Source organism: Alosa pseudoharengus, unplaced genomic scaffold, assembly GCF_046254945.1.
Source record: "Alosa pseudoharengus isolate Yale_2024_CS ecotype anadromous, Long Island Sound unplaced genomic scaffold, YU_APseudo_1.1 YU_APseudo_1.1_scf_16, whole genome shotgun sequence".
Lineage (NCBI taxonomy): Eukaryota > Metazoa > Chordata > Actinopteri > Clupeiformes > Clupeidae > Alosa > Alosa pseudoharengus.
In genome coordinates, this window is record NW_027468630.1 from 1,949,143 (window position 1) to 1,972,999 (window position 23,857).

The following is a 23,857-nucleotide window of genomic DNA, read 5'->3' on the forward strand; positions in this document are numbered from 1 at the left end:
CCTGCTGCTCTCGTTGGCTCCTGATCTACAAGCTGTGCTGAGGCGGAGAACTGTGAGAAAGAGACAGAGGTAGAACGAGACGGAGAGCAAGAGAGATAAAGAGAGAGAGAGAGAAAGAGAGAGAGAGAGAGAGAGAGAGAGAGATCTGTGAGAGACAGAATTTCCTCGAGAAATGAGTAGGCAGACAGATTGCTGGAAGAGAAGCTACGGCAGTGATTAAACGTATTCTAATCTAGGGGCCACACACACACACACACACACACACACACACACACACACACACACACACACACACACAGAATTACGCTCTCTCGGAATCTATTCATTCATTGGTTCTGTTTCAGCGCATTAGAAGTGTGTAATGACCACTAACATCCAGGATTTACTCAGACATGGCCACAGCTCAGAGTCTACAGGCCACCAGGTCTTCATCCTCGGTGAACACCACCAGCACAGCCCCGGCAAGCCACACAGGCCGTCGTGGGTTGTGTTCCCACAAGTTACAGTATCTCTTGAACTGAGACGGTTGTAAACAGGATTTCTCTGTTCGTATTTAGAACATCTGGAATTCCACTTGGGAATCCATCCAAGGGCCAGGACAATGTCATCAGATCAGTGATATTGTGCTGGCGGATATCGAGGGCCCTGAAACACACCCTGTAACAGAGAGGCCAACTATCAGCAATTTATGTTATCAATGCATGGTTAATGTTTCTCTTCTCTATGCGGCTATATTTTATTCATTCTTCCCATAGCTAATGTCACTAGACAGCATAGTGAATGTGATCATTTTGGCACGGCCTCAGTTGTGGTTTGTGGTTTAGGGGTTGTTTGGCCTAGTTTGAAACAGCAAGACTACCAGAGTTTCCTGAAAAAAGACGAAGATGATGGTCAGTAGGAAATGTATAACTTACTGAATACATTCAGTGAGTTATACATTATTAATAATGAATAATTATTATGAAATTATTAATGAAGAAATCTATAAATGTTTACTGAATCAGTTTATTTAGCACTCTGTCCTTTCATCAAAGAGCGTACAGAAGAAGCTGAACAATACAGCTGCCAGCCACCCAAAAACCCTGGCATAGTGAAATTAAATTGACCTCTAACTGAGCTTTTGAGGCTTTTACAAGCATTGATGAATCTCAGTGTCTTAACACCTACTGTTAGCCCAGCTCAGTGACAACGGTCTGTGGGCTGCAGAAGACGCTCTTCAGATAATGATCACTTCCCAGGACAGAATTTGCTAATGGACATTGAGGACACCCCTCCAAATGGTGTGTGAAGAAAGAAGGCAGTTTAAAGAGCTAGCGGAGCAGAGCAGAGAGCGGAGCGGAGGAGAGGAGAGGAGAGGAGAGGAGAGGAGAGCGGAGGAGAGGAGAGGAGAGCGGAGGAGAGGAGAGGAGAGGAGAGCAGAGGAGAGGAGAGCAGAGGAGAGGAGAGGAGAGGAGAGGAGAGCAGAGGAGAGGAGAGGAGAGGAGAGCAGAGCAGAGCAGAGCAGAGCAGAGGAGAGGAGAGGAGAGGAGAGGAGAGCAGAGGAGAGGAGAGGAGAGGAGAGGAGAGGAGAGGAGAGGAGAGCAGAGGAGAGGAGAGCAGAGGAGAGGAGAGGAGAGGGGAGCAGACACAAAATAGGGGCACAGGAGAAAGGGAAACAGAGGGGCTGAGAGAGAGAGAGAGAAAGAGAGAGAGAGAGAGAGAAAGAGAGAGAAAGAGAGAAAGAGAGAGAAAGAGAGATAGAACCCTTCAAACCTCATCTGTGAACTGCTTTGAAATACCAATGTGTATGAATTGTGCTACATAAATAAACTTGTCTTGCCTCTCACTTCCAGAGAGGGGGGTTGGTGAGAGAGAGAGAAATAGAGATGGAAAGAGAGAGAGAAGAAAGGGGGAAATGGGGTTGCCTTTGAATTGCAGGAAGGGTGTGAGCTCCTGGCGGTATGGAGTAATGATGACCTAGCAGTCGAAACGTGCATGTTGTTTCCCACAGGCATTGTGTTTACGCTTCCTCCCTGCCTGATAAAGAGGCCAATCTCATGCTGCCACTACTGCGGCTAGCCCCTTGTAGCCACTCCAGCTGGGCTACTTTTCAAAAAATGCCAAATTTCTATTTTGCGCTTTTGCCTCCTAAGCTACTCCAGCTTCTCCTCCAAGTCACATATTCAGGGTTTGTTACGGCTAATTATAAAGCTGTGAAGATAGTATATGAACAAAAAAGATTGAATTATTTGATTTTTTATGCACTATGAATGGAATAAGGAATAAAATATAAAGAACTGTGTATAAGATTTATATCAAACAGGAATACGCAAAAAAAGAAACAGAATTAATGCCCTATTCCATGAGATAAAATTTCACATCCTGACAACAGACAAACAAACAAAAACATTTGTCCAAATAAATTATTTTGTCCAAGGAAACAATTTGTCCAATGAAAGACTGCTTTCTTGATCAGGCTCTCCACAAACATGTTTTTTTTTCTCATGGAAAAAGTCAGGGACAGTAATTTCCTGTAATATCAATAAATATCATTAAAAAAAACAGCAGCCTAAAAAAAAAACATAAAGCACATATCTGAGTGCATTTATCGAACACGTGCGTCGAGTGAAATCCCCATGAATCCGAGCGATCAGCCCCTTTTGTCATCCACCCTGGGCCCTGGGCCACAGGGCATCCTGAGACGAGCCGTGGGCGAAGGGTAATCGCATAGATTGGAGTGTTTTAGGGAAGTCTGAGACTGCGTCCCTGCCATGACTCTCTACAAGGCCCTAATCCAGCCCATCTTAATGCCATTCGCTAAATGACGGCAACTAGAAGACTGGGCCTGGACGACCAAAGCCCTTTATCTAGGGTGGGAATATTTTACCACTGCTTTTGTGGACAGCTTATCCCTGAGACCGAGGGGACAATATAATTTCAGCTCATAGAGTTGAGAGGTTGGAGGCTTTCACTTATTTATTTATTTATTTATTTATTTGTTTGTTTATCTATCTATGTATTTGTGTCTGGTTTGGCCCTTTTAGAATGAGTATGTCATAGACAGCACATCCCTTCCTATATGTAATAAAACATTAGGATGAGTATGTCATAGACAGCACATCCCTATGTAATAAAACATTAGGATGAGTATGTCATAGACAGCACATTCCTATATGTAATAAAACATTAGGATGAGTATGTCATAGACAGCACATTCCTATATGTAATAAAACATTAGGATGTAACATGAGTATGTCATAGACAGCACATTCCTATGTAATAAAACATTAGAATGAGTATGTCATAGACAGCACATTCCTATGTAATAAAACATTAGGATGAGTATGTCATAGACAGCACATTCCTATGTAATAAAACATTAGGATGTAACATGAGTATAATGGCGTGACAAAAAAGACCAAAAAACAATCTGAGGTTTCCTGTCTGAGTGGGGGAAGAACTGGTGATAAACACATACTGTTTGAGTGGCCCTGTCACAAAACAGTAATATCTGATCCTCTTTCTAACTAGTGTGATTTTTTTTTAATCCCTTCTATAGTCAAATCTACTCAACATCTCTCCTACACACATCTTCAAACCACAACAAACAGAAATTGGCTTCCAAACACTATCATCCTTACAAAGAAAAACACCCGTGCTATGTATCCAACTTTTGGTGTGACTGCTGGAGATTTAGACTTTAGGCCCAGAGTCTTTGGGGCATGGTTTCAAGTGTTAAGCAGTTGAGCAGAATTCGCCATGCTCATAATCAATTTGGCTAATTCCGCACTTCCTCCCAGCTCGGCCTGTGAACCCCCATGTCACGGTCTGAAAACATACGAGTGGAAATGGCCAGTAGCCCCGAGACATCGCTGATTTCTCTCATGCTCAGGAAAATATTTTCTTTCCTGGCCTCTCGGACAGTGCAGCACAGAAGGGAATCCTGGCCAAGTCTAACATTACTGATAAAGAGCATTTTATACGTCTCAGAATAACCAGCGAATTCAGTTGGAGCTGAAAACATATTCTTTATGCGTCACTTGAATACATTTTTGCTTTTCTGAGAAACAGGAGTATTCCTTGGTTTCTGTTTTCACAGGAGGTAAACTTGGCAAACTTTGAATACTACTCAAAAGAAAATGAATTGCCCATTTTAAAGTACAGAATGGTATGGCTATTAGGCTTTATTTGTATATCAACTTTGTATAACGCATGTCTTTATGAGTTTAGGCAAAAGCAAACATATATGTTATCACAGTTAAAACAATAAAAAGGAAAGATGAGGATGGAAAAATATATTTTACTCAAATAAATATATCATACACAACTCTGCAGTCTTGTATGCCAGGGAAAAGAACATTCAACATGTTTTGAAAAGGTCCGGGGAACAGGACCAGATGGATAGACTAGGTCCTCATTTGTGAAGGATATTGATATTCAGCTGCATTTGGTCTCATTTAGTTTCAAATCCCACTCCCTACCACTTGAGATCTGTTTTACTGGTCACTAAAAACAACAAACAACAAACAGTCCTCTAACTCAGTGGTTCTCAAACTGGGGGTCGGGATCCCCAGGGGGGTCACCAAAAATATTGGAGGGGTCGCAAAATGATTTGCAGTCTGGATAAAATACCTTTTTGTAAAGGTTTTTAGTCAAAGGCTGCCATTGACATAATGCCTTTGGTGTTGACATAGCCTACCTATGAGAGAAGACATTTTCTGCCTCTGCTTCCATTGCCCATCTCACAACATTTCGAAACCAAACTCCGCCGGTTAGAGAGAAGGGAGGGTAGCGAGACTTGGCCTATGTTTTTTGGAGGGGACGCCAGACAAAAAGTTTAAGAAGCACTGCTCTAACTTGCCATCCCTTCTCTCTCTTTGGCCCCAGATCATGGCCTGTGGTGGGGCCTGGGCTCTGCAGCTTCTAGCAGCGGCTCTGCTCGTCAGTGTGCAAGCGGCGACCAACAGTGACCCGACCAGCTGGGACTGGAAGCGCCTGTATGTCAGCGAGGAAAAACCCGTGAGCAATCCACCGGAGAAATTTGGCACGGTAAGCGCAAGATGCAGTGTGTGTGAGTGTGCACACATTTGTGTTTCTGAGTGTACACTGTGAAGTACTTTTATATTTGAAACGTAAACTTAGATGTGCACTGTGAATAACCCCCCCCCACACACACACACACACACACGCACATACACACACCAAAATGTATCCTTTTTTAGTCCAGAGAAGTAATGATTACTTGTGAATCAAATTTGACTTAATTTCACATAAAATGGTTCAAAATCATATTCATATTTGTAAGAAAAAGGTACACCGTGGCCGGTTTTAACTCACGTATAAGAGCCATACCAGGTGCTTCTGGAAATTTCTTGTAGTTGCATCATTGGTTCAAGATTGCACCAAAATCATGCTTCATAGAAAAGTGTTACCTCTGCCTCTTATCAATTAGAGAGACAAACCATCCAATATGTCAGAACACAAGAGAGAGAGAGAAGAAATGCTTTCAAAAATGATGTTTCTCTGTCGTTTTCTCTGCATTAAGTAAGCTAGTTTATTGTAAATACTACATTATAAATAAGGTTTTAATGAGAATGTTGAGGTGGGACTTGTGTGACACATTTTAGAAACTCATCAAAGCAAAAAGGTGGCAGGCATAACAATATAAAATATTTGACCCTGAATATGTTGATTCTTTCCTGCAGCTTACAAATGAAAAATTCATCAAAGACAAGCATATGTACAAAATTGCTGGGGATGGAGCAAACACCATATTTACTGTCAACGATCAAGGAGACATGTTTCTCAAAGAAAAACTGGATCGTGAACAAAAAAGTGTCTATCACCTCACAGCCAAACTAGTAGACAAACACTCAAATGTAGACGTAGACAAACCCTCAAACTTTGCCATTCAAGTTCAAGACATCAATGATAATGCCCCTGTCTTCCATGGGCCATATACAGGGTCCATACAAGAAATGTCTCCCATAGGTAAGCCTGTTTTGGATGACCAAGATTTCCGAATGCTATCTGTTATGAAGATTTATGAATTTCATCTGTTTTAAATGTAGTGTTTAATCATCCATTATATTTATATATGTCTGCTTTGATAGGAGCTATCGTTATGACAATAAATGCTACTGATAAGGATGATCCAACAACAGTCAATGGAATGATCGAGTATGAATTATTAACTGGAACAGATGTCTTCAGAGTGGATAGCAGAAAGGGTGAGATGTATATTGTAAACAGTTATCAGTTTTGTTTGAATAATTAAAACTACATTACAAGCCATTTATTATACATACACTATAACAATAGTGCAACATGTATGGTATACATACACCTATACATACTATAATGCATAGCCTATAAGTGAACCATATTTTCTGTTATGTATTTACCTGTTTCATGTAGGTATCATAACAACAAAAGTGGGCAATTTGGATCGCGAGACCACTTCTCAGTATAAGATTAAAGTTCGGGTCAAAGACATGCCTGGGCAACAACTTGGATTCTCAAGCACAGCTACTATCACTATTAATGTCACGGACATTAACGATAACTTAGCAACGTTTAAAATGGGTATGTGTATTAGTTAAATTTGGTATATTAACATTCTCACATTAATTGCTATCACAATCTGATAAAAAAAGAAAACATGTCATAACTTAAACCATGAGCTGGAATGTGAGCCATTTGAACATGTCATAACTTAAACCATGAGCTGAAATGTGAGCCATCTGAAATAAACATTTTATATGATGTATGGCTTACAGCACGATATACCTTCAGTGTGAAAGAGGACACGAAAGTGGAATCCAAAATTGGCACTGTTGAAGTGGAGGACAAAGACGAGGAGCAGAACAAGAACCCTGAGTTCCAAATCGAGGATCCAAGAATCAACAAGTTGCTTGAGATCAAACAGGACCAACAGAAAAATGGTGTACTTTTCCTCAGACAAGTAAGCCTAAACTCAATTGTCACTATGCACTGCCTTAAATGCATTACATATCCATTCAGCATGTTTGGTCCATGAGACATTCCTGGGATCAGTTTGACTTCTTAAACCTTCAGTTTTAATTATTTATTCTTGAAACCTCTCGAATTGGCCTCATATCTGTGCCTATGCTATCAAAGCATAATGATCAACCCTAGATAACATAGTTAAAGGAACCGTATGTAAGAAATGTATTTAAATTAATCATAAAATGGCCCTGATATGTCACTAGACATTAAGAAATCATGTTCATTTCAAATACTTATATCACTGACAACAGTAGTCTGGCCAGGATATTGTCATTTAAAAAGTGAAGTTGCAGCCCTCAACTGATGTTGATGCTGTGTTTAGTCATGTCATGTTGCGTTTTGGTCTGATGCGCCACCCTCTACCTATCTACTAATCACGATGTCAGTAGTGTTTCAGCATGTGGGTTGGCAACCTCGAGTCAGGGGCCAGGGGTAGGGGATACACCGCTCTACAGTAATTTGAAAATGATTGCAGTACCAGTTTTGGCCACAATCTTACATATGGTTCCTTTAACTGCACATATAGATATGAATCAGTACTCTGAAATGACCATCTGTATTCATCTCCTGCTTGATAGTATTGGAAATGGGCTTTGTAGTCAGCAGTACTACAGAGAGTGAGAGTGGTCAGATTGCACTCTTAAAACGAATGTGTTGTCCCTATCTGGACACAGAGATGTGTCAAAGACAACGTAAATTGTGTTGTTTTCAACACATTCATTTTAAGAGTGTGGAAAAAAAGCTTTGTTGTCCCCTTCTCCCCCTACGCAGCCCCTGGATTACGAGACCATGAACAGCTACACATTCACCCTCTTTGTGAAAGAGGACATTGTGAAATTCTCCGGCCTGCAGCAAAATGTAAACGCTAACAATAAAGCGGAGGTTGTCATCAGCGTGATGGATGTGGACGAGCCGCCGGTCTTCACTAAGCGCGAGTATAACATCAGTGTGTCAGAGGAAACCTTTCCCCATGAGTTCCCAGATCCGATCAAGGCCAAAGATCCCGACAGAATCAACCGCCCAATCAGGTATATTGTACAACACACACAAAGCAAAGTAGTCATAAATATGGTTTCCATCAGGATTTTCTTAGGATCTCTCTACAAGGTGGTATTCCTTAAACTAAACAATCTAAAACCTTACCATTTTAAAATAAATACATATTCCCTATATTTCCCTTTTGTTTTTATCAAGGGTTTCTGAATTGTTTTGTTGGAGGCTACCTGTGAAAATACACTTTACATTATCTTAGTTTCAAAAAGCACACTGTTTTACTTGATTAAAAGTGTTCATACTACTACATTCAAAATGGGACATTTGAAGATCTTTACAATTTGTCTCATGTTTGGTCATTTTCTCATTGCTAACAAGTTGTTGTCCTTAGATATTCCATTGAGGACAGCAGCTGTCCTGTGCAGATTCACCCTACGAGTGGGAAACTATCTCTGAAGATGAAACTGGACCGAGAGCTCACGCGAGAGCACAGATGTCAGGTGACAGCTGAAGAAGACATCCCTGACGGTACGGAGACTGTACAGAGAGCGACAGTGCTACCAGCAATGCACAGCCTGTTTTTAATGTGTGGTCTTTCACATTTCAAAGTTATCAGTCATCTCTGCATTCTTTGACAACAGTGAGCTAACAGCAGTGCGGTTCAATTTCTTCAGGAAAGAAAACCTATGCAATGGTGAACTTGGTGGTTAACGATATCAACGACAATGCCCCAAAGTTAAACATGGAAGAGATTTATGTCTGTGAATCTGATAAGCCAGGGCAAGTAAGTATTCCCACACTAGCACCAGCCTGTTGGTCTGCCTATGCTCATCCTTAGCACATCTTTAGCTGTAAAAAGTTTGCTTCCTCCACAAATGACAATTCTTTCTATATCTTATATATATAAATATATATATATATATATATATATATATATATATATATATATATATATATATATATATAAATATATATATATATATATATATGTATTTATATATAATATAGAATCTTATATCTCTGCCACCTCTTTTCCTCCCTCACTCTCTCTCTCTCGTCCTCTCCTTCTGCAGGTCTTAGGGACTCTCATTGCCACGGACAAAGATGAGACGAATGGCGTGTTCACTTTCATGCTGGTCAGACAAAGCTCCAACTTCTCCCTTTTAGACAACAAAAGTGAGCATTGCTCTTCTCTTTGTGTTATTTACAGTGAGCATTGCTCTTCTCTTTGTGTTATTTACAGTGGGCATTGCTCTTCTCTTTGTGTTATTTAATAGTTAAAGATGTTGTTGGAAATGGATGAGTGGCGGGGGTTGCACTGGGGATTCAGTCCCAATTCACATAAAGGTGATAAAGGTGACTGGAATCATGACACCCCCCAAAAAAACTGTACAATCTAGCAAGCTCAGTTGGAGCAAAATTCTACAATATGGCAAAGTCCGTCCACTCTGTCAAAAGGGCACCTGCACTATAATGGCAAATGTTATGAGAAGTGATGAGGACACAGACGTCACTAGTCCATGTGTGACAAGCCTCACGTTAGGTTACACACACACACACACACACACACACACACACACCGTGGCTTGTGCCGGGCGGTCGCTTGACATGTGCATGCTCCAAGGGCAGTCAGGCAGAATGGAGAACACCAACAAACGGGGGGTGAATCGGTGAAAGTTTCATGAGGTACAAGCGCCATTAAGGAGGAGTGGGAAAAAGGCTTCTCTCCCTCTCTCAGTGGTGACAGGGAAGAGAGGAGCGAGGGAACAACAGAGGCAGCAGACGAAGAGGCTCTCTACCACTATTCTCACGTCTCTGCTCCTGGGGGTCGGACCATGGGAGAGCACTGAATAAAACAGTCTGATATGTTGACATGATGGGCCAATACACGTTGGTGTATGTTAATACTTCAGCCCTAAAACATAAATGCTTTTTAACATTTACAATCCTACCAAGTGCCTGAATAAGGAATGTGTTCCTTCTCCTTGCTAATGAGCATTGAACCCTTTCAAGAGAACATCAGTGGCTCTCCAGTTCTCCTTTGTCTAGTAGTCCCACATGTTACTTTGTCAGGGCCAGACCAGGAGAGTGACTGGACAATGAACACCTGTTAGCACAGTGGATAGGGTCAACGCGCTGGGCGGTTAACATGGCAGAATGACATGGCAGAAGCAGAGTGTGTGGGAGGAGGGGGGGGGGGGTTATAGAGAAGAAAAGTAGTGTTTTTTTACTTTCATTCTGAAAGTAACAAAACTAGTCCTAGTCATCTACTGCAGGACAAGGTATCCTATGCAAGATGTTTATCTTGATATAATACGTACGTTATCTTAAAGCTACATTGTGTACTTTTTTGAGTTAATTCTTAGCAAAAACCCATTTGTTCTTTCAAAAATATGTGCTCATTCATGTGTAATTATTTCCACTTACTAATCAAAGTATTCTCGTAAGTGTAGAATCTGCTATTCCAAATACATACGCGCGAGTCGCGCAAATGGCTGAATCCATGTTGCGCCTCCATCTTTGAAATACATTCGCCAACGAGGGACATTCCTGGAAATTCAGCTCCGCCTTTCGCGCTTGTAGGCAACACTCATTGCATGATCAGTCTACTCGCGACTGCCGGCAGATTTGAAAGTCTGTTGAAAATGGAGGATTACAACTATTCTCGAGGACATGAAAAGGAGTCGCCAAGGAAGCGAAAAAGAGAATTAAAACGCCAACGCGACCGGAAAAACAACAGACCAAAGTCAATATTGGAGTGGCTTTTCTAAGATGGAAAGAGCTCGTGAGGAGCAAGGATTTTAAAAGGGACGCCGAAATTGCCTGCTTTCTCCTCGACAGGTAATTTGGCCTATTCGTGTAAACATACAGTCTATGGTGTAAATTCGAAGTTTTATAGTTGCTTGGCTTAGTATAGCATGGTTGTCCATAACGCTAGAATGACGTCTGGGATACTTTTCCTCGCGTCGATGAAAAAGGATTGTAACATAAATCTGCTATGACGGATCACAGGCAAAGGGCACTAAATTGTAGTTATTTTTCATTGCTTTTGCTTTGTAGCCTAAATATATCCTAATCTGATAATGCTAGTGTAGCCAATTCCAAGGGTGACGTTCACATCCTGAGGCCTGTCCTGTAGTCTTATTAATTGTAGACGTAGCCTACTAAATTGTCTGAACGTTTTTCACTGCATGAAAACAATTGTTGATTCTATGTGATTGTTGTTTGATAATAACTGAAAGTATATTTTTAATATCTTGGTGTTTACCATTTTATGTACTGTTATATGTTGTGAAACGCTCTGCTTATTCATTTCAGATGAGCATCTTGGCGCAATTGCAGAAGCCCCTGAAATTGAGAACCTTGAACAGAGGTAACCCATCAATGCTCATAATGTCTATACCCGATGACATTCTCTATTGTATATTTTCATGATATAAGCATTTATATATATTTTTTACAAAGCCTACATGACATGAGCATCGTGGAGGAGGATGTGGACGAAATTCAATGGTCTTGTTATGTGATGCACGTGCATGCCTTCATTGTAACCTTGCCTGTAACTCAGTCTAGGCAAAATAGCACTATACAGATTAGTAACAATATGTTGAACTATATAAAATGGCGTGTATGTCTAACGACACTGCATGTCTTCCACAGGATCAGCTTTCCAGGAGACTGCAAATTTAGAATGATGGCCCATGTTGCTTCAAAGGCACCATACAAAAAGGAAGGGTTCATGTGTAAATACCATAATTTGTTAATTTCTGTAAATAAATATATTGCAAATAACATTGTTGACCATGTTACTGTCATTTGGTGTTTCAAAATGGTAAATTACCACAACTCCTTTTTTAATTATAAGTTTGTGGATGTAATGTATGAGGTACAGCATGAACAGTCTCTTATCAATTCTAAAAGTTTTTATTTTCATGAAAGCAAAATATAGCGATGTACCGGTGTAAAATAAATTAAATACAGTTTTAAAAGGAACAGGCAGTACAAGAACACTAATACAAAACTATTTACAATAACACAACATTATAGGAAGGTGAAATAAATTCCAGAGATGTCCCTGAGGGTCAGGGAATTTATCCCTTATCCTACACACACAGCTTGGGATCACTCTTCTATTACCCTGTCCTAGAGACCCATGCTGCCAGAAAATGAAATGTCTGTAGGTAGCATATCTGAACTCTATTGTCATCACCTGGCTATCTTACATGGCCTAATGCTGTGATGTCTGTGATGTACTGCCTGTGAATCTGGAGAAAACCTTCATCTAGGCAGTGCTGTGTGTAGTGAGGCAGAAGGCTCACACAGGTGGCAGGGTTTTGTCCACAGCATTTTCTCTTCTGATCGATTGGCATGTCTCTGCAGTGTGTACAACTACACCAAGGCATCCCTGGCACAGGTGGGGGGACGACATGTCTGCACTGATGCATCAAACACCAGACCTGGCTGCCTCACTATAGCAACTGTGTGGTGAGGTTCCTGTGCTCTTGCAGGCTCATTCCATCCACAAGTCTGAAGAAATAAGACACAAGAAATAAGATCAGATAGGCTTGTTTAGGTAGCAAAGTTAGATTGTTAGCAGAGTAGTAGTAATAGTAGCCTATTTGATCAGTGTTCACACAAAATGATGAATACTATGTATGTGTATGGACAATGAAAAGGTGAAAATGTTGTGTAACATTTTCTATAGACCATAACGTAATTATGTGTCGTGATTTCACTGGGAGACAACTCGCATCATGCAGTTGACTGGCAACAGCTAGAAATTGCTACAAACAATTGAGATACAAACAGGCAGGGAAGCTACACCAAGCGCGTGACTGAAGCGTTCCGTTCACAACGCGTAAAATCAATTTTAGATGAATGGTCTATTTTTTTCTGCAGCAGACGCAACGCAAACGAACGTGCCTGGTGCAGCTTCCGAGCTAATTTCGGTGTCATTGACATTGATACTGTTCAGAGAAATATATTAAAAACACAAACCTCCGTTGCTTCTCTCCTTTGTCTTTGAAGTTCTTCCAGTCTCTCCTCGTCATCTTTTGGAGTCTTACTTTTTCTTTGCCTAGGAGGTCTCATCGATCCTCTGCCACCGGCTCTTGGCTTTTCTTTACCTTTCCCTCTTCCTTTACCTTTCCCTTGCACCTCCGTTGCATCGACTGATCTCTGACTCTGCTCACTGAGAAAAATAGTAGGCTACGCTGTAAACATTGCCTTTACACTATTAATCTCGCACATACAGAATAACGATAGCACTGAATCTACTGTACTATAACATTAGCATGCATTCGTTTGGGAACCTGATAGCTGATGCTAGCAATGAAGTAGTAGCCTACCAAAATAATGAAAACGTAAAACTAGGCTATTCACTTTACATAGAGGTCATACCCAACATGTTTACTGGCTATATAACTAAATGCAATGTGTAATTGTTTTCTAAAGTAACCTTATAACTGGAAGGAACACCGGACGAAGTCGTAGTACTGGAAGCAATGTTAACTTTGGCATGAAACGGCCACCGTAGGAGTTAAAATGCGCTCGGAATGGGAGGGGCTAGAAAGTAATATTCAGTTGGTTGTCATATAGAATTTCACCGCTAGATGGGAGAAGTTCTTACACAAGGTAGCTTTAATATAATAGGCTACGTACGTTATCTTAATATAATAGGCTACGTACGTTATCTTAATATAATAGGCTACGTACGTTATCTTAATATAATAGGCTACGTACGTTATCTTAATATAATAGGCTACGTACGTTATCTTAATATAATAGGCTACGTACGTTATCTTAATATAATAGGCTACGTACGTTATCTTAATATAATAGGCTACGTACGTTTTCTTAATATAATAGGCTACGTACGTTATCTTAATATAATAGGCTACGTACGTTTTCTTTCGCTTTGGCCCTCCGTTCTCATGATACCATGGATACCTTAAAATAAGTGTTGGTTACCATACAGGGCAGCTGTGCCCCTTGTGCTGAATGGTCAGTATCAGTATACTTTTATCAAACCTGTATTTCAGTCATATCCACAGACGTATATTAATATCAGGACAATTCTCCAGCCTATTTTAAAGCTAGGTTACAGTGTATGTTTGATTGAAGTTTAATAATCGAATAATAATATAAAAAGGTATACGCTGCGCAACTGAAGCGATAGGTGACTGGTTCATGCCCAGATTACACCTTTATGGGAGCATTTAATAAGTGGGAGCAGAGCCTGCGATCACTTTGCAGGCGAGCATTAGTGACTTGACTTTGATGCGGGCAGTTAAGGGCAGCCAGTGGAGATCCATGAGCAGTGCACTAACATGCTGAGGGCTGAGTGGTTCATGTTTGGTTCTCAGTTTAAGAACTCAATTTCTTGAGTGCAGTCCTAATGTTTGACATACTCTGAGAAAATCAGATTAGTTTTCTTCACTCCCTTTTCTTCTCTCTCTCTAAAACACAAGCAGGAGATAAAGGATTATTCATACGTAAAACCATGGGCTCAGTTTTCCTCTAATGGCTTTTGTGTAAATCTCCATTCCCAGGTGGACTCTATAGCAGGCTAAAGATTTTCCCACTATTGTCTACAGTGTGGTATTTTTAGACGCAAAGTCTCTACTATGGACCGTCACAAGCAGTTCTCACATGTACTAAACTTCCAACTCATTAACACACTCAGTGAACTTTACAATAACATTGCATGGATGGACTTAGAATAAAAGTATAATAACATTTTTTTTTTTTAAATATGGACGTCATGTGGTTCATGGAAAAATATTTGGAAGATATATGCTTTTGGAGTGTACATTTCCTATACCAGTCGTATTTCTGTTTCATTTAATGTCACTTCTAGAGCACTGGCAGCATCTTGACTGATTGAGGTACAAATGGCATCTGAAAGGGTCCAGATGTGTTCAGGTAGCAGAAAATAACGCTACCAAGAAGCTAATACAGCAGCAACCATTACATGAAGCAAGTGCAATATGCTGGAAAAAAAACTGGACTACTTCATGAGTGAAATTAATTTTACCGGCATTTTAAGGCCTTTTTCATAACTGGGAGCTCAGCCTGTGGCTTAAAGGGGTCAGCATCTCTCAGCATTGCTCACACCGCTGGCCCTGTGGGTCTTCTGGAACTCTGAGCGACGTGGATGACCCGGGCATTTCTGTTCTGTTTCAGACGGCACGGCCACACTGAGGCTGAAGGAGGGCCGCTTCAACACGGAGGACTCGGGCGAGCACATGCTGATGATCAAGGTGGGCGACGGCAGACAGTCTAGCGAGGAGCAGCTGCGTATCGTGGTGTGCCAGTGCAACAGCGGACGCACCCGCGAGTACTGCAAGCCCCACCGCCGGCAGGTTGGGGTCAGCGTGCACGCGCTCATCACCATCCTGCTCTGCATCGTCACCATCCTTGGTACGCTGCCCTACAGTCTCCGATAATCTCTCTCTCTCCCTCTCTCTCTCTCTCTGTCCAAATGAGTATCTGCCACACAGTAAACTGACACACAGATGGAGTCTAAGACTTTAGGCAACTATTTAATGTTACCTTCTTCTTTTCGCCATATAGCAGTAGAGTTTATATTATCTAGTAATGGGTGAGGGTCTCTTCATCTCCTAGCATCTGCATATCCTAGCCTTTACCCTCTCTCACTCGTCTTAAAGTAGGAGCAAGGATACACTTTTTATGAGCTTGTTGCTACCATCTGCCACAGCAACACAAGCACACAATTTCAAATTTATGGCATTAGAATAGCAGAGAAAAATGTTATAAATGATAGATGGGGAGTGCATATCAATGAGGCCATCCTTGAGCCTTCAAACAAGTGGTACCTTTATGAAGATATGCATCGTTGAGGAAAACAAGTCATGAAGAATTTATGGGTGACTGTCTACAGTAGGGGAGATTTATTAATGATACATGTGAACAATACAAATCCCCATGGCTGTCGAAGCTCTTCGTCACTCTTTTTATGATTCGCCAAAACAAGGTTACATTGTGTTGTTTTCTCTCCTTGGCTAAATCCCCATAGTTTCCAGATATTTTTTATGGATATGTATTTTTTTTGGGCCACTGTGTTCAAAAGCACATGGCATTCGGTGGTATCCACTGTAACCATGCATTCTGTTGAGAGACACAATGAAAGACAGGTGAAGACAGGTGAGCCTCACATGCTCCCACAGACGTTTTTTTTTTTTCTTCCCAAAAAGGAACCACTGAAAATATGGTCCAATTAGTATTTACGATCAAAGAATGGGTTGGGGAAAAATCATAATAATGCTAATATACCAAAACGGGATTAACCAAACGAGTGTAGCTACTTTAAAAGGACACAACTGTGTGTTTTTCCCAAGATATCACTACGTTTATCAGCAGATTTTTCAGCACCTTGAAAACAAAATTGGGCACCTGAGGTCACTGTTCATGTCAGGTCCTTAAGTCCTTAATCTCTCACACACATGCAAACAACCCCAGTGATCTAGGCATGCTAACGCATGAAAATATCTGCAGAATTTGCCGTTTTCTCAGTTTCTGTATGAAACTACAAATGCATCCTGTGGACATGTATCTCTAAATGTGTCTGGTTCTGTCTCCTAGTCATCGTGATCCTACTGGTACTGCGCCAGCGTTACCGGAAAGACTCCCTGGTGACCATGGGCAAGATGTCCGGCGAGATCCACGAGCAGCTGGTCACCTACGATGAGGAGGGCGGCGGTGAGATGGACACTAACGGCTACGACGTGTCCATCCTCACCTCGGCGCGCCACGACGGCTCGCTGCTCCCAGGCCCCGGCCTCTACGCCATGGTCAAGAAGCCGCAGGCCTGCAAGGGCGACATGGCCGCCATGATCGAGGTGAAGAAGGACGAGGCGGACCATGACCGCGACGGCATCCCCTATGACACGTTGCACATCTATGGCTACGAGGGGCCTGGCTCGCTGGCAGGGAGCCTCAGCTCACTCGGGTCATCCTCGTCCGGCGACAGCCTGGACTACGACTTCCTCAACGACTGGGGCCCGCGTTTTCAGCCCCTGGCAGAGCTCTACGGAGTGGACTGCTATCCAGGCGACTGCCCCTACTGAAGACACACGCTCTTGATGTTCCTGCTGAACTACTTTTGTACTGCCATCCCATTTTAAACAACCATTGGAGATTGATGGAGGCTTTGGGATGAGACGTCTCCAGATACTCAGCTCTGGGGTTCTGCTAGAAGTGAGAGAGACTGCTAGTTTCTGGAACATTCTCAAAATGTGCCAATTCTTTTTTGTGTCAGACTTTTCGAGGTGTGATGAGCTAGTACTGAAATTTACATTGTTATCTTTCATTTTGATTCTCTTTGAATTTCTGGGCCCATTTTATTTTCTAGGCCTGTTTTTGTATATTTTTAATGGAATATTTCTGTAAAATTGAGAAAAAAGAAAGTTTTTTTCTACTGTATTTACCCCTATTCCAGTTAATGTGCTTTTAATTTGCTTAAGAAATCAGTAAACATTTAAGGCTGTTTGGGTTGGAGTGATTGGATGCCCAAGTGATTCTCTTCAAGTGCTCAAATCACTTTGAAGAGAAGCAGACAGTCTGTACTGTAGCATCACAGGCTTTGATCCAACTTCATAAGAGCCACAATTCCTATTTGCACAACTTTGATGCATCTTAGACAATTTTCTGAGACAGCAGTCATGCTTTAAGGGAACGAAGCATTGTTGTGCCAGTGCATGCTGTTGATTTTATTGTTCATTGGGTGGTTGCAGCCTGCCAAGGACATAAAATGCACTATTGTCAAGAGACCAGTGCAGGAAATAGAGAGAGCAAGGCATTGACAGAATTAAAGACTATTCACAGTTTATTTGACAGGACTCATCAACACATCGATTGTTTCTGCAGGGCTTGAAATCTCTGAGGTCCGCAGATATAAAAATATCACAGGCTACTCAGGAAACATAGTAGCTGAACAAGGCTTGTAGAGAGCAGAGATGACATTTCAATAACTCTAACCTTTCATCCTGATGAGTCACTACTGAATGCAGCGCAGCTTTTTTTATTAGTATTATTAAAGTGAACTTGAGGCTGCAGCACAAGAATTATAACAACAACACCAATAGAATGCAATGCTATTATCTACATAAACTATTAACATAACCATATTCATTCTTGCCAGTGAGACTAAACAGGCAAAAATATGGTTTATAATTTGTTTAGGGTTTCATTCTGTTTACTGATGATTTCCTAAATGCAAGACCCTTGGCTACTTGGGGGAAACTGTTCTATAAACCACCAGTACAATATGTGGAAGCCACTGTTGCCCCCATCCTGTTGGGGTCTGCTCACCAGACGTTGCGCTACCATCCTTTACTGACCATCAGGCTGTGCTTCCCAAGCTTCCTCAACATGTGTGCTTCAGGAAACTCACTTCCTGTTTCATTATCTTCTAGGCAGGGACACATTGTGAGCAACTTCCTGTTTTCACGTCTGGGAAAAAAACCTTGGGAGCAAGGGGCAGCAGGAACAAAGCTTGATGTCTTCACTATCTTACTTATTCTTCTTGAGGTTATGTTATGCCAAAGAACAGCTTCACTTGCCATTTGAAAACCACACAGAGATTACTTAGTCCCTACCATTGTCTATACATTTGTAGTATACCGCTCATCGGTGACATTTGTACTTAACTATATGTGGATTAATCATTTGTAGCAACTCTTAAGAAAAAGTGGAACAGCTTCTAAAAATGATGCAGCTTCTTTGTGTAGTTTTCTCAAAACCCATTGCATTCCATTGTTCTTTAGAAGTCACTGAGCATATTTAAGTCTGAGCCAGTAAATCTAATCCTTTTTACTGTAATTCACTCACACACATACGCAAACACAATGACTGGAAGCACAGCTTTCATTTGATGAGTATTGAATTCAATGCACATTTAAGGGTGTCTGCCTAAATGGCGGCCCAGTTTGTATTCTCTACAGTCTCTACTACACTTGACAATATCTTCATCTACTGAGATATATGAATTACAGTGGGCCAAATGGGTTAGGTGTTTATTCTTTTCTTCTTCACTTGATATTTGCAGTGTAATTATATCTCTCTCTTTCTCTCTGAGTGTGTGTGTGTCTGTGTGTGTGTGTGTGTGTGTGTGCGTGTATGTGTGTGTACGCATGTGTGACAACAAGAGTAATCATTGTAAAAAATGCACACAGAGGTGTCGATACTAGTTAACCAAGTTTTTTAAAAGGGGGAAATGGTGTATGTATGTGATGACATGTGGTGTAGTATTTTTAGTATTGTAGTTAACTCTGGTATAGAAAAAGCAAGATGTGCCTTTCAGAATATCTGGGGGAATTGTATGGGTTTTTTATATTACGTATAATGATGACCTTTTTTTCCCAAATGTCCCCATTTTGTATACAAATTAAAAAAAAAACTCCACTCAGGCCACTGGACTCTGATTTTTTATGAGTGCCAAAAATGATTTACTGTAATACACAAACCGGACAGAATATGAGCGCACGGAAGAAACAGCGGAGAAGAAGGCATAATAAGGCATTATAAGGCATTATAAGGCATTATACCACATGGGTCTGCTGGGGTCAAACTATGGGAGTCTGTTGTAACACTGGCGTAAGGATATTTCCATTAGCATTGATAGTGAGGTAAAGGAAAGACAAGTAACTGGACTATTAGCCATGGTTTAACATCCTACAAACATTCCACAGTGATGTCACGCAGAACACTGTTCCGATGAAGGACACTCCCAGTAGGGATTTCCTGATCACAGGCACACTCGCACACACACACACACACGGTCTCTCTCACTTAGTCCCCTAAGGGAAACAACTGTCTAAAATACACAACTGTTTGAAGTTGCTTATTCCCACTAGCACAATCATCCCAATTCTTCATGCGATGGCAGACATATTTAGAATGCACTCTAGGGGTTGTTTAGGACTAGTAACAGTAAGGGCCTGCTAGATGTCTTCTTCAGACAGGACATTGTCTAAATTACCCCTGATTTGACCATCTCTCCGCACAAAGGCACTGTCCCCAGAAGCCACGTCGCCCTCTGAAAAGAGGCCCGCTCCAGAAGTCGGAGGCACAAGGCTCGGGATCGGAAGAGCGTGGCAGTGGAGTCAGAGGTTTGTTTTTTCCTCTCTTGTTTAACCTGCCTGTGCAACATTACGGGTACCAACAAGCAATATATGCTATCCAATATATAACCAGTATATCTCAAATAACCAAAATAATGCATACCACACAATTTCACCATAAAGTGAGAAAAAACATCAACTTCTCTTTTTTTCCACAGACAAAAGAGGTTCACACAGAGATATGTTTTAACATTATATGTTGAACCTTCAGCTGTAGGTATCTTCAGCTACCTAGAAATAAACATATTCTACAGTTTCACCACTGTAACAAGTAATCTGAAAAACCCATGATAAGAAGATACAATAAATCCAGGAAAAAAGTCAATATTCTCCTTCACACATGCACACAGAATGTTTAGTTCTACTGTTAGTGAGACTGTATTTTTCCTTTACCATTTCCCATGGTATAGATTCTCATGGGGAGGAGGGTCAGGAGCAGTTGCAATGTTGTGCTTGGCTCCATGTCATAGCTAAAACGTGATCCTCTATTGCAATAACCACATCCACCAGCAGAGGGCAAAAGAGAATGCACTTACTGTAAAAATGCATGCTTGGATATTGTGTTTGTGAACACTAGCAAACCCATGATGTGTCTTAAATCTTAAATCAACGTAGTTGGAGGATGTGTAATACTGAATACATTGCAACTTAGAACTCACCAAAAACATATATTATCAAAGATCTTACAAAATGCAGTAAAAAAACAATAGGATAAAATATCAGGCACATTGGTCTGCAATGTATTTAGAAAATGCAGAGTGTAGATTGTAGAAAATGCTTATCTTGAGTTCTAGCCAAAACTGTCTTTGAAGAAAGATGACTGAGAAGAGAAACACACAAAAGGCAGCTAAACCCTGTGTGTGTGTGTGTGTGTGTGTGTGTGTGTGTGTGTGTGTGCTCATGACATGTCCAAAAGCAGAGTCCAATTGTGAAGTAAATTTGTTTTTCGGTCCTTATACAGTAGCAGCACATTTCTGACAAAGGTGTTAGGGCATGGCATATTGCAGTGATCACAAAATCCAGCAGAGGGCAACATTCAGAGGAACTAAGAACAATGAAATCCTTTAAAAGTTTCTTATTCTCTCCCAGAATGTCAAGACACTAAGATTATGAAAACAATGTCTGCATTTGTGTGTGTGCATATGTGTCTGTACTTTGTGTGTACATGTCTGTAGGCATACATATTTATGCTGCGGAGCTCATGAATCACTTTCTGCTACAGTTCAGCTCATGAAAGGAAACATCCAAATGCTTGCTATATGTGCAAACACAACGTTTATTATTCATGCCTGTTTGACATTTGTCTTAGCCATGCAGTCAATGGAAAAGAAGACAATCCACCACGACTTGTTAGCTGAACCTTTCCTCTGTCTTGAGTGCTACTTGTACTGGAACTAACTAGCAGTCTTAATTAGCGTCATATTTAGGCTTGTCTGAACGGATTACAAATTCAGCAGTAGCCTACCTGTGACATATGCAGTGAGCGTGAAGGTTTGCCAACTCTGGGTCTTTCACTGACTGTGCAAAATCGGTTCTTGCAGAGCTATTAGGGCAGCCGTGGCCTGCTGGTTAGCACTTCAGACCTGTAACCAGAGGGTTGCCGGTTCGAACCCTGACCAGTAGGCACGTCTGAAGTGCCCTTGAGCAAGGCACCTAACCCCTCACTGCTCCCCGAGCGCCACTGTTGATGCAGGCAGCTCACTGCGCCGGGATTATGTGTGCTTCACCTCACTGTGTGTACACTGTGCTGTTTCTCTAATGTGTCTGTTTCAGTAATTCACGGATTGGGATAAATGCAGAGACCAAATTTCCTTCACGAGATCAAAAGAGTATTTATACTTATACTTATACTTATCAGTCCATTGAAAAGTATTTGCAAATGAGCTGAAGTTTGGTTACATACAGTATCACAATTACAATAAAGTCTTGTAACACAACTTTAGTTCATTAGGCTTATACCTTAAATAGATTAAAATGATTGAATATGTCCTTATGTGAACCTTAAAAGTATATTATTCAATTATTAAGTTTCCTCTATACTTGAAGCCTGTAATGGTTTGTCTGGGCCTAAATAAAATAACTGCTTTCACATGACACCTTCTCTTCCTGACAGTTCTACGTGTAGTGGAGAGAACAATTAGAAAATTAGAAAAAAGTAAAGTCACAAGTTCAGTATAGAAGGAACACAAGTTCCTTGTGAGACTCTGACAGTCATACAACGTAAATATACATCTTTATTCCCCAAAGACAAGAAATATTATTTTCTAATTCAGGACAAACGGCTCCTTTACTTTATTATGATCCACCTGCCAGCATCTTGCTGTATATGCGTCATTACTGACTGGATTCAAATCCAACCATACGGACAGTTAGACTCAATACTCAAAGAAGTGCAAAAAAAAAACTATTGAATAGAAAAACCAGGGGCGTGGTATTTCTGCAAAAATAAAAACTATCCCATTGGAAATAAAGCTATAAAATAGAACAAGATAGAAATCTAGATGCACCCTAGCGGCAGCTAATGTAATTTGCAGCCAGGGTAGTCTAGCAACTCTCTTGCGAGCTGGAAAAATAAAACTTCTATCAGGCCAATCACATCGTGTATGGAGTCGGCGACGGTTATGCGTAAATTCCCTGCTACTTGAAAACAAAGAAGATGGATGCTGCTGGCGAACAGCGGTCTTTGAATCGCGACTCGAGTTAAGCTTTTTTAAATTGTAGCGCTATCCTATTGCGTGCAGAGGAAATTTGAAAGACAACTGTTTATCCGGCCCATCGGATTGAGCCCTGCCAATGGCAAGTTCCCAGACCCTACATCTTGATGCCAATGGTGAGTTCCCAGACCCTACATCTTGATGGCAATGGTGAGTTCCCAGACTCTACATCTTGATGCCAATGGTGAGTTCCTAGACCCTACATCTTGATGCCAATGGTGAGTTCCTAGACCCTACTACTTGATGTGGGTCTGGCTCGACAGGCTAAGAACAAGCTGTATTGCAACGTCATCTTTCATTTCATATTTCACATTTGCTATGCTCAAATCATTTTTCTTTATAGGTGTTTTTTTATTTTATTCAATTGAAAATTATTGATTGTTTGTGAATTAGATTAGGCTAGATTAGGCATTAGGAATGATTATTGTAAAACTGTTTATATGCCACATACACACATATAGCCAGCAGCTTTTCAGCCAGCAGCACAAATATTTCCAATGGACCAATGCCTGCACTGATTTAGCGCACCTGTTTACACGGACTCTGTTGGGTGTTACACCTACTATAGGTAATGAGCATGTTAAAATGCTTAAGGATTTATGTGTGAGTCGAAGTTGAATAAAGAGTTGCCCTGTTGGGTGTTGGAGTGAACAGAATAGAATATAAGAGAAGACGCCCTTACTGAAGCTCCGGAAATGTGCTGGCTGAAGAGCCTTCTGTGGCATACAGTAAGTGTTGGGAAGTAACTGAATACATGTATTCGGGATTACGTATTCAGAATACAAAATATGAGTAACTGTATTTAGTTACAGTTACATTTTCAATGAGTGGTATTCAGAATACAGTTACTTTGGCCATTTTAAGGGGTTACTTTTAGAATCCTTCTCATATGAATTTCTGGGATTTTTGAACTGAAATTCTAATATTTCTGTGAGATGATCTTGTGCATTAACAAAATGTATAATGTTTCAGTTTATCCCATAAAGTTAAGTTGTGGGT

The 23,857-nt window shown here is 41.0% G+C and overlaps 1 protein-coding gene across 1 annotated transcript in view; it reads left to right on the forward strand.

The window, feature by feature from the left end:
* The window catches only part of cdh5 (cadherin 5), a 20,564-nt gene extending 1,134 nt beyond the window's left edge, over positions 1–19,430 (forward strand). Inside the window, exons 2-12 of the mRNA XM_076286648.1 lie at positions 4,867–5,028; positions 5,685–5,970; positions 6,093–6,209; positions 6,397–6,564; positions 6,759–6,943; positions 7,780–8,036; positions 8,393–8,529; positions 8,676–8,785; positions 9,075–9,177; positions 15,187–15,423; positions 16,606–19,430. Of these exons, the coding sequence (XP_076142763.1) occupies positions 4,870–5,028; positions 5,685–5,970; positions 6,093–6,209; positions 6,397–6,564; positions 6,759–6,943; positions 7,780–8,036; positions 8,393–8,529; positions 8,676–8,785; positions 9,075–9,177; positions 15,187–15,423; positions 16,606–17,090 (2,244 nt within the window). The 5' untranslated portion in view covers positions 4,867–4,869 and the 3' untranslated portion in view covers positions 17,091–19,430. The remainder of the gene's footprint in view (positions 1–4,866; positions 5,029–5,684; positions 5,971–6,092; positions 6,210–6,396; positions 6,565–6,758; positions 6,944–7,779; positions 8,037–8,392; positions 8,530–8,675; positions 8,786–9,074; positions 9,178–15,186; positions 15,424–16,605) is intronic.
* The last annotated feature ends 4,427 nt before the right edge of the window (positions 19,431–23,857 follow it).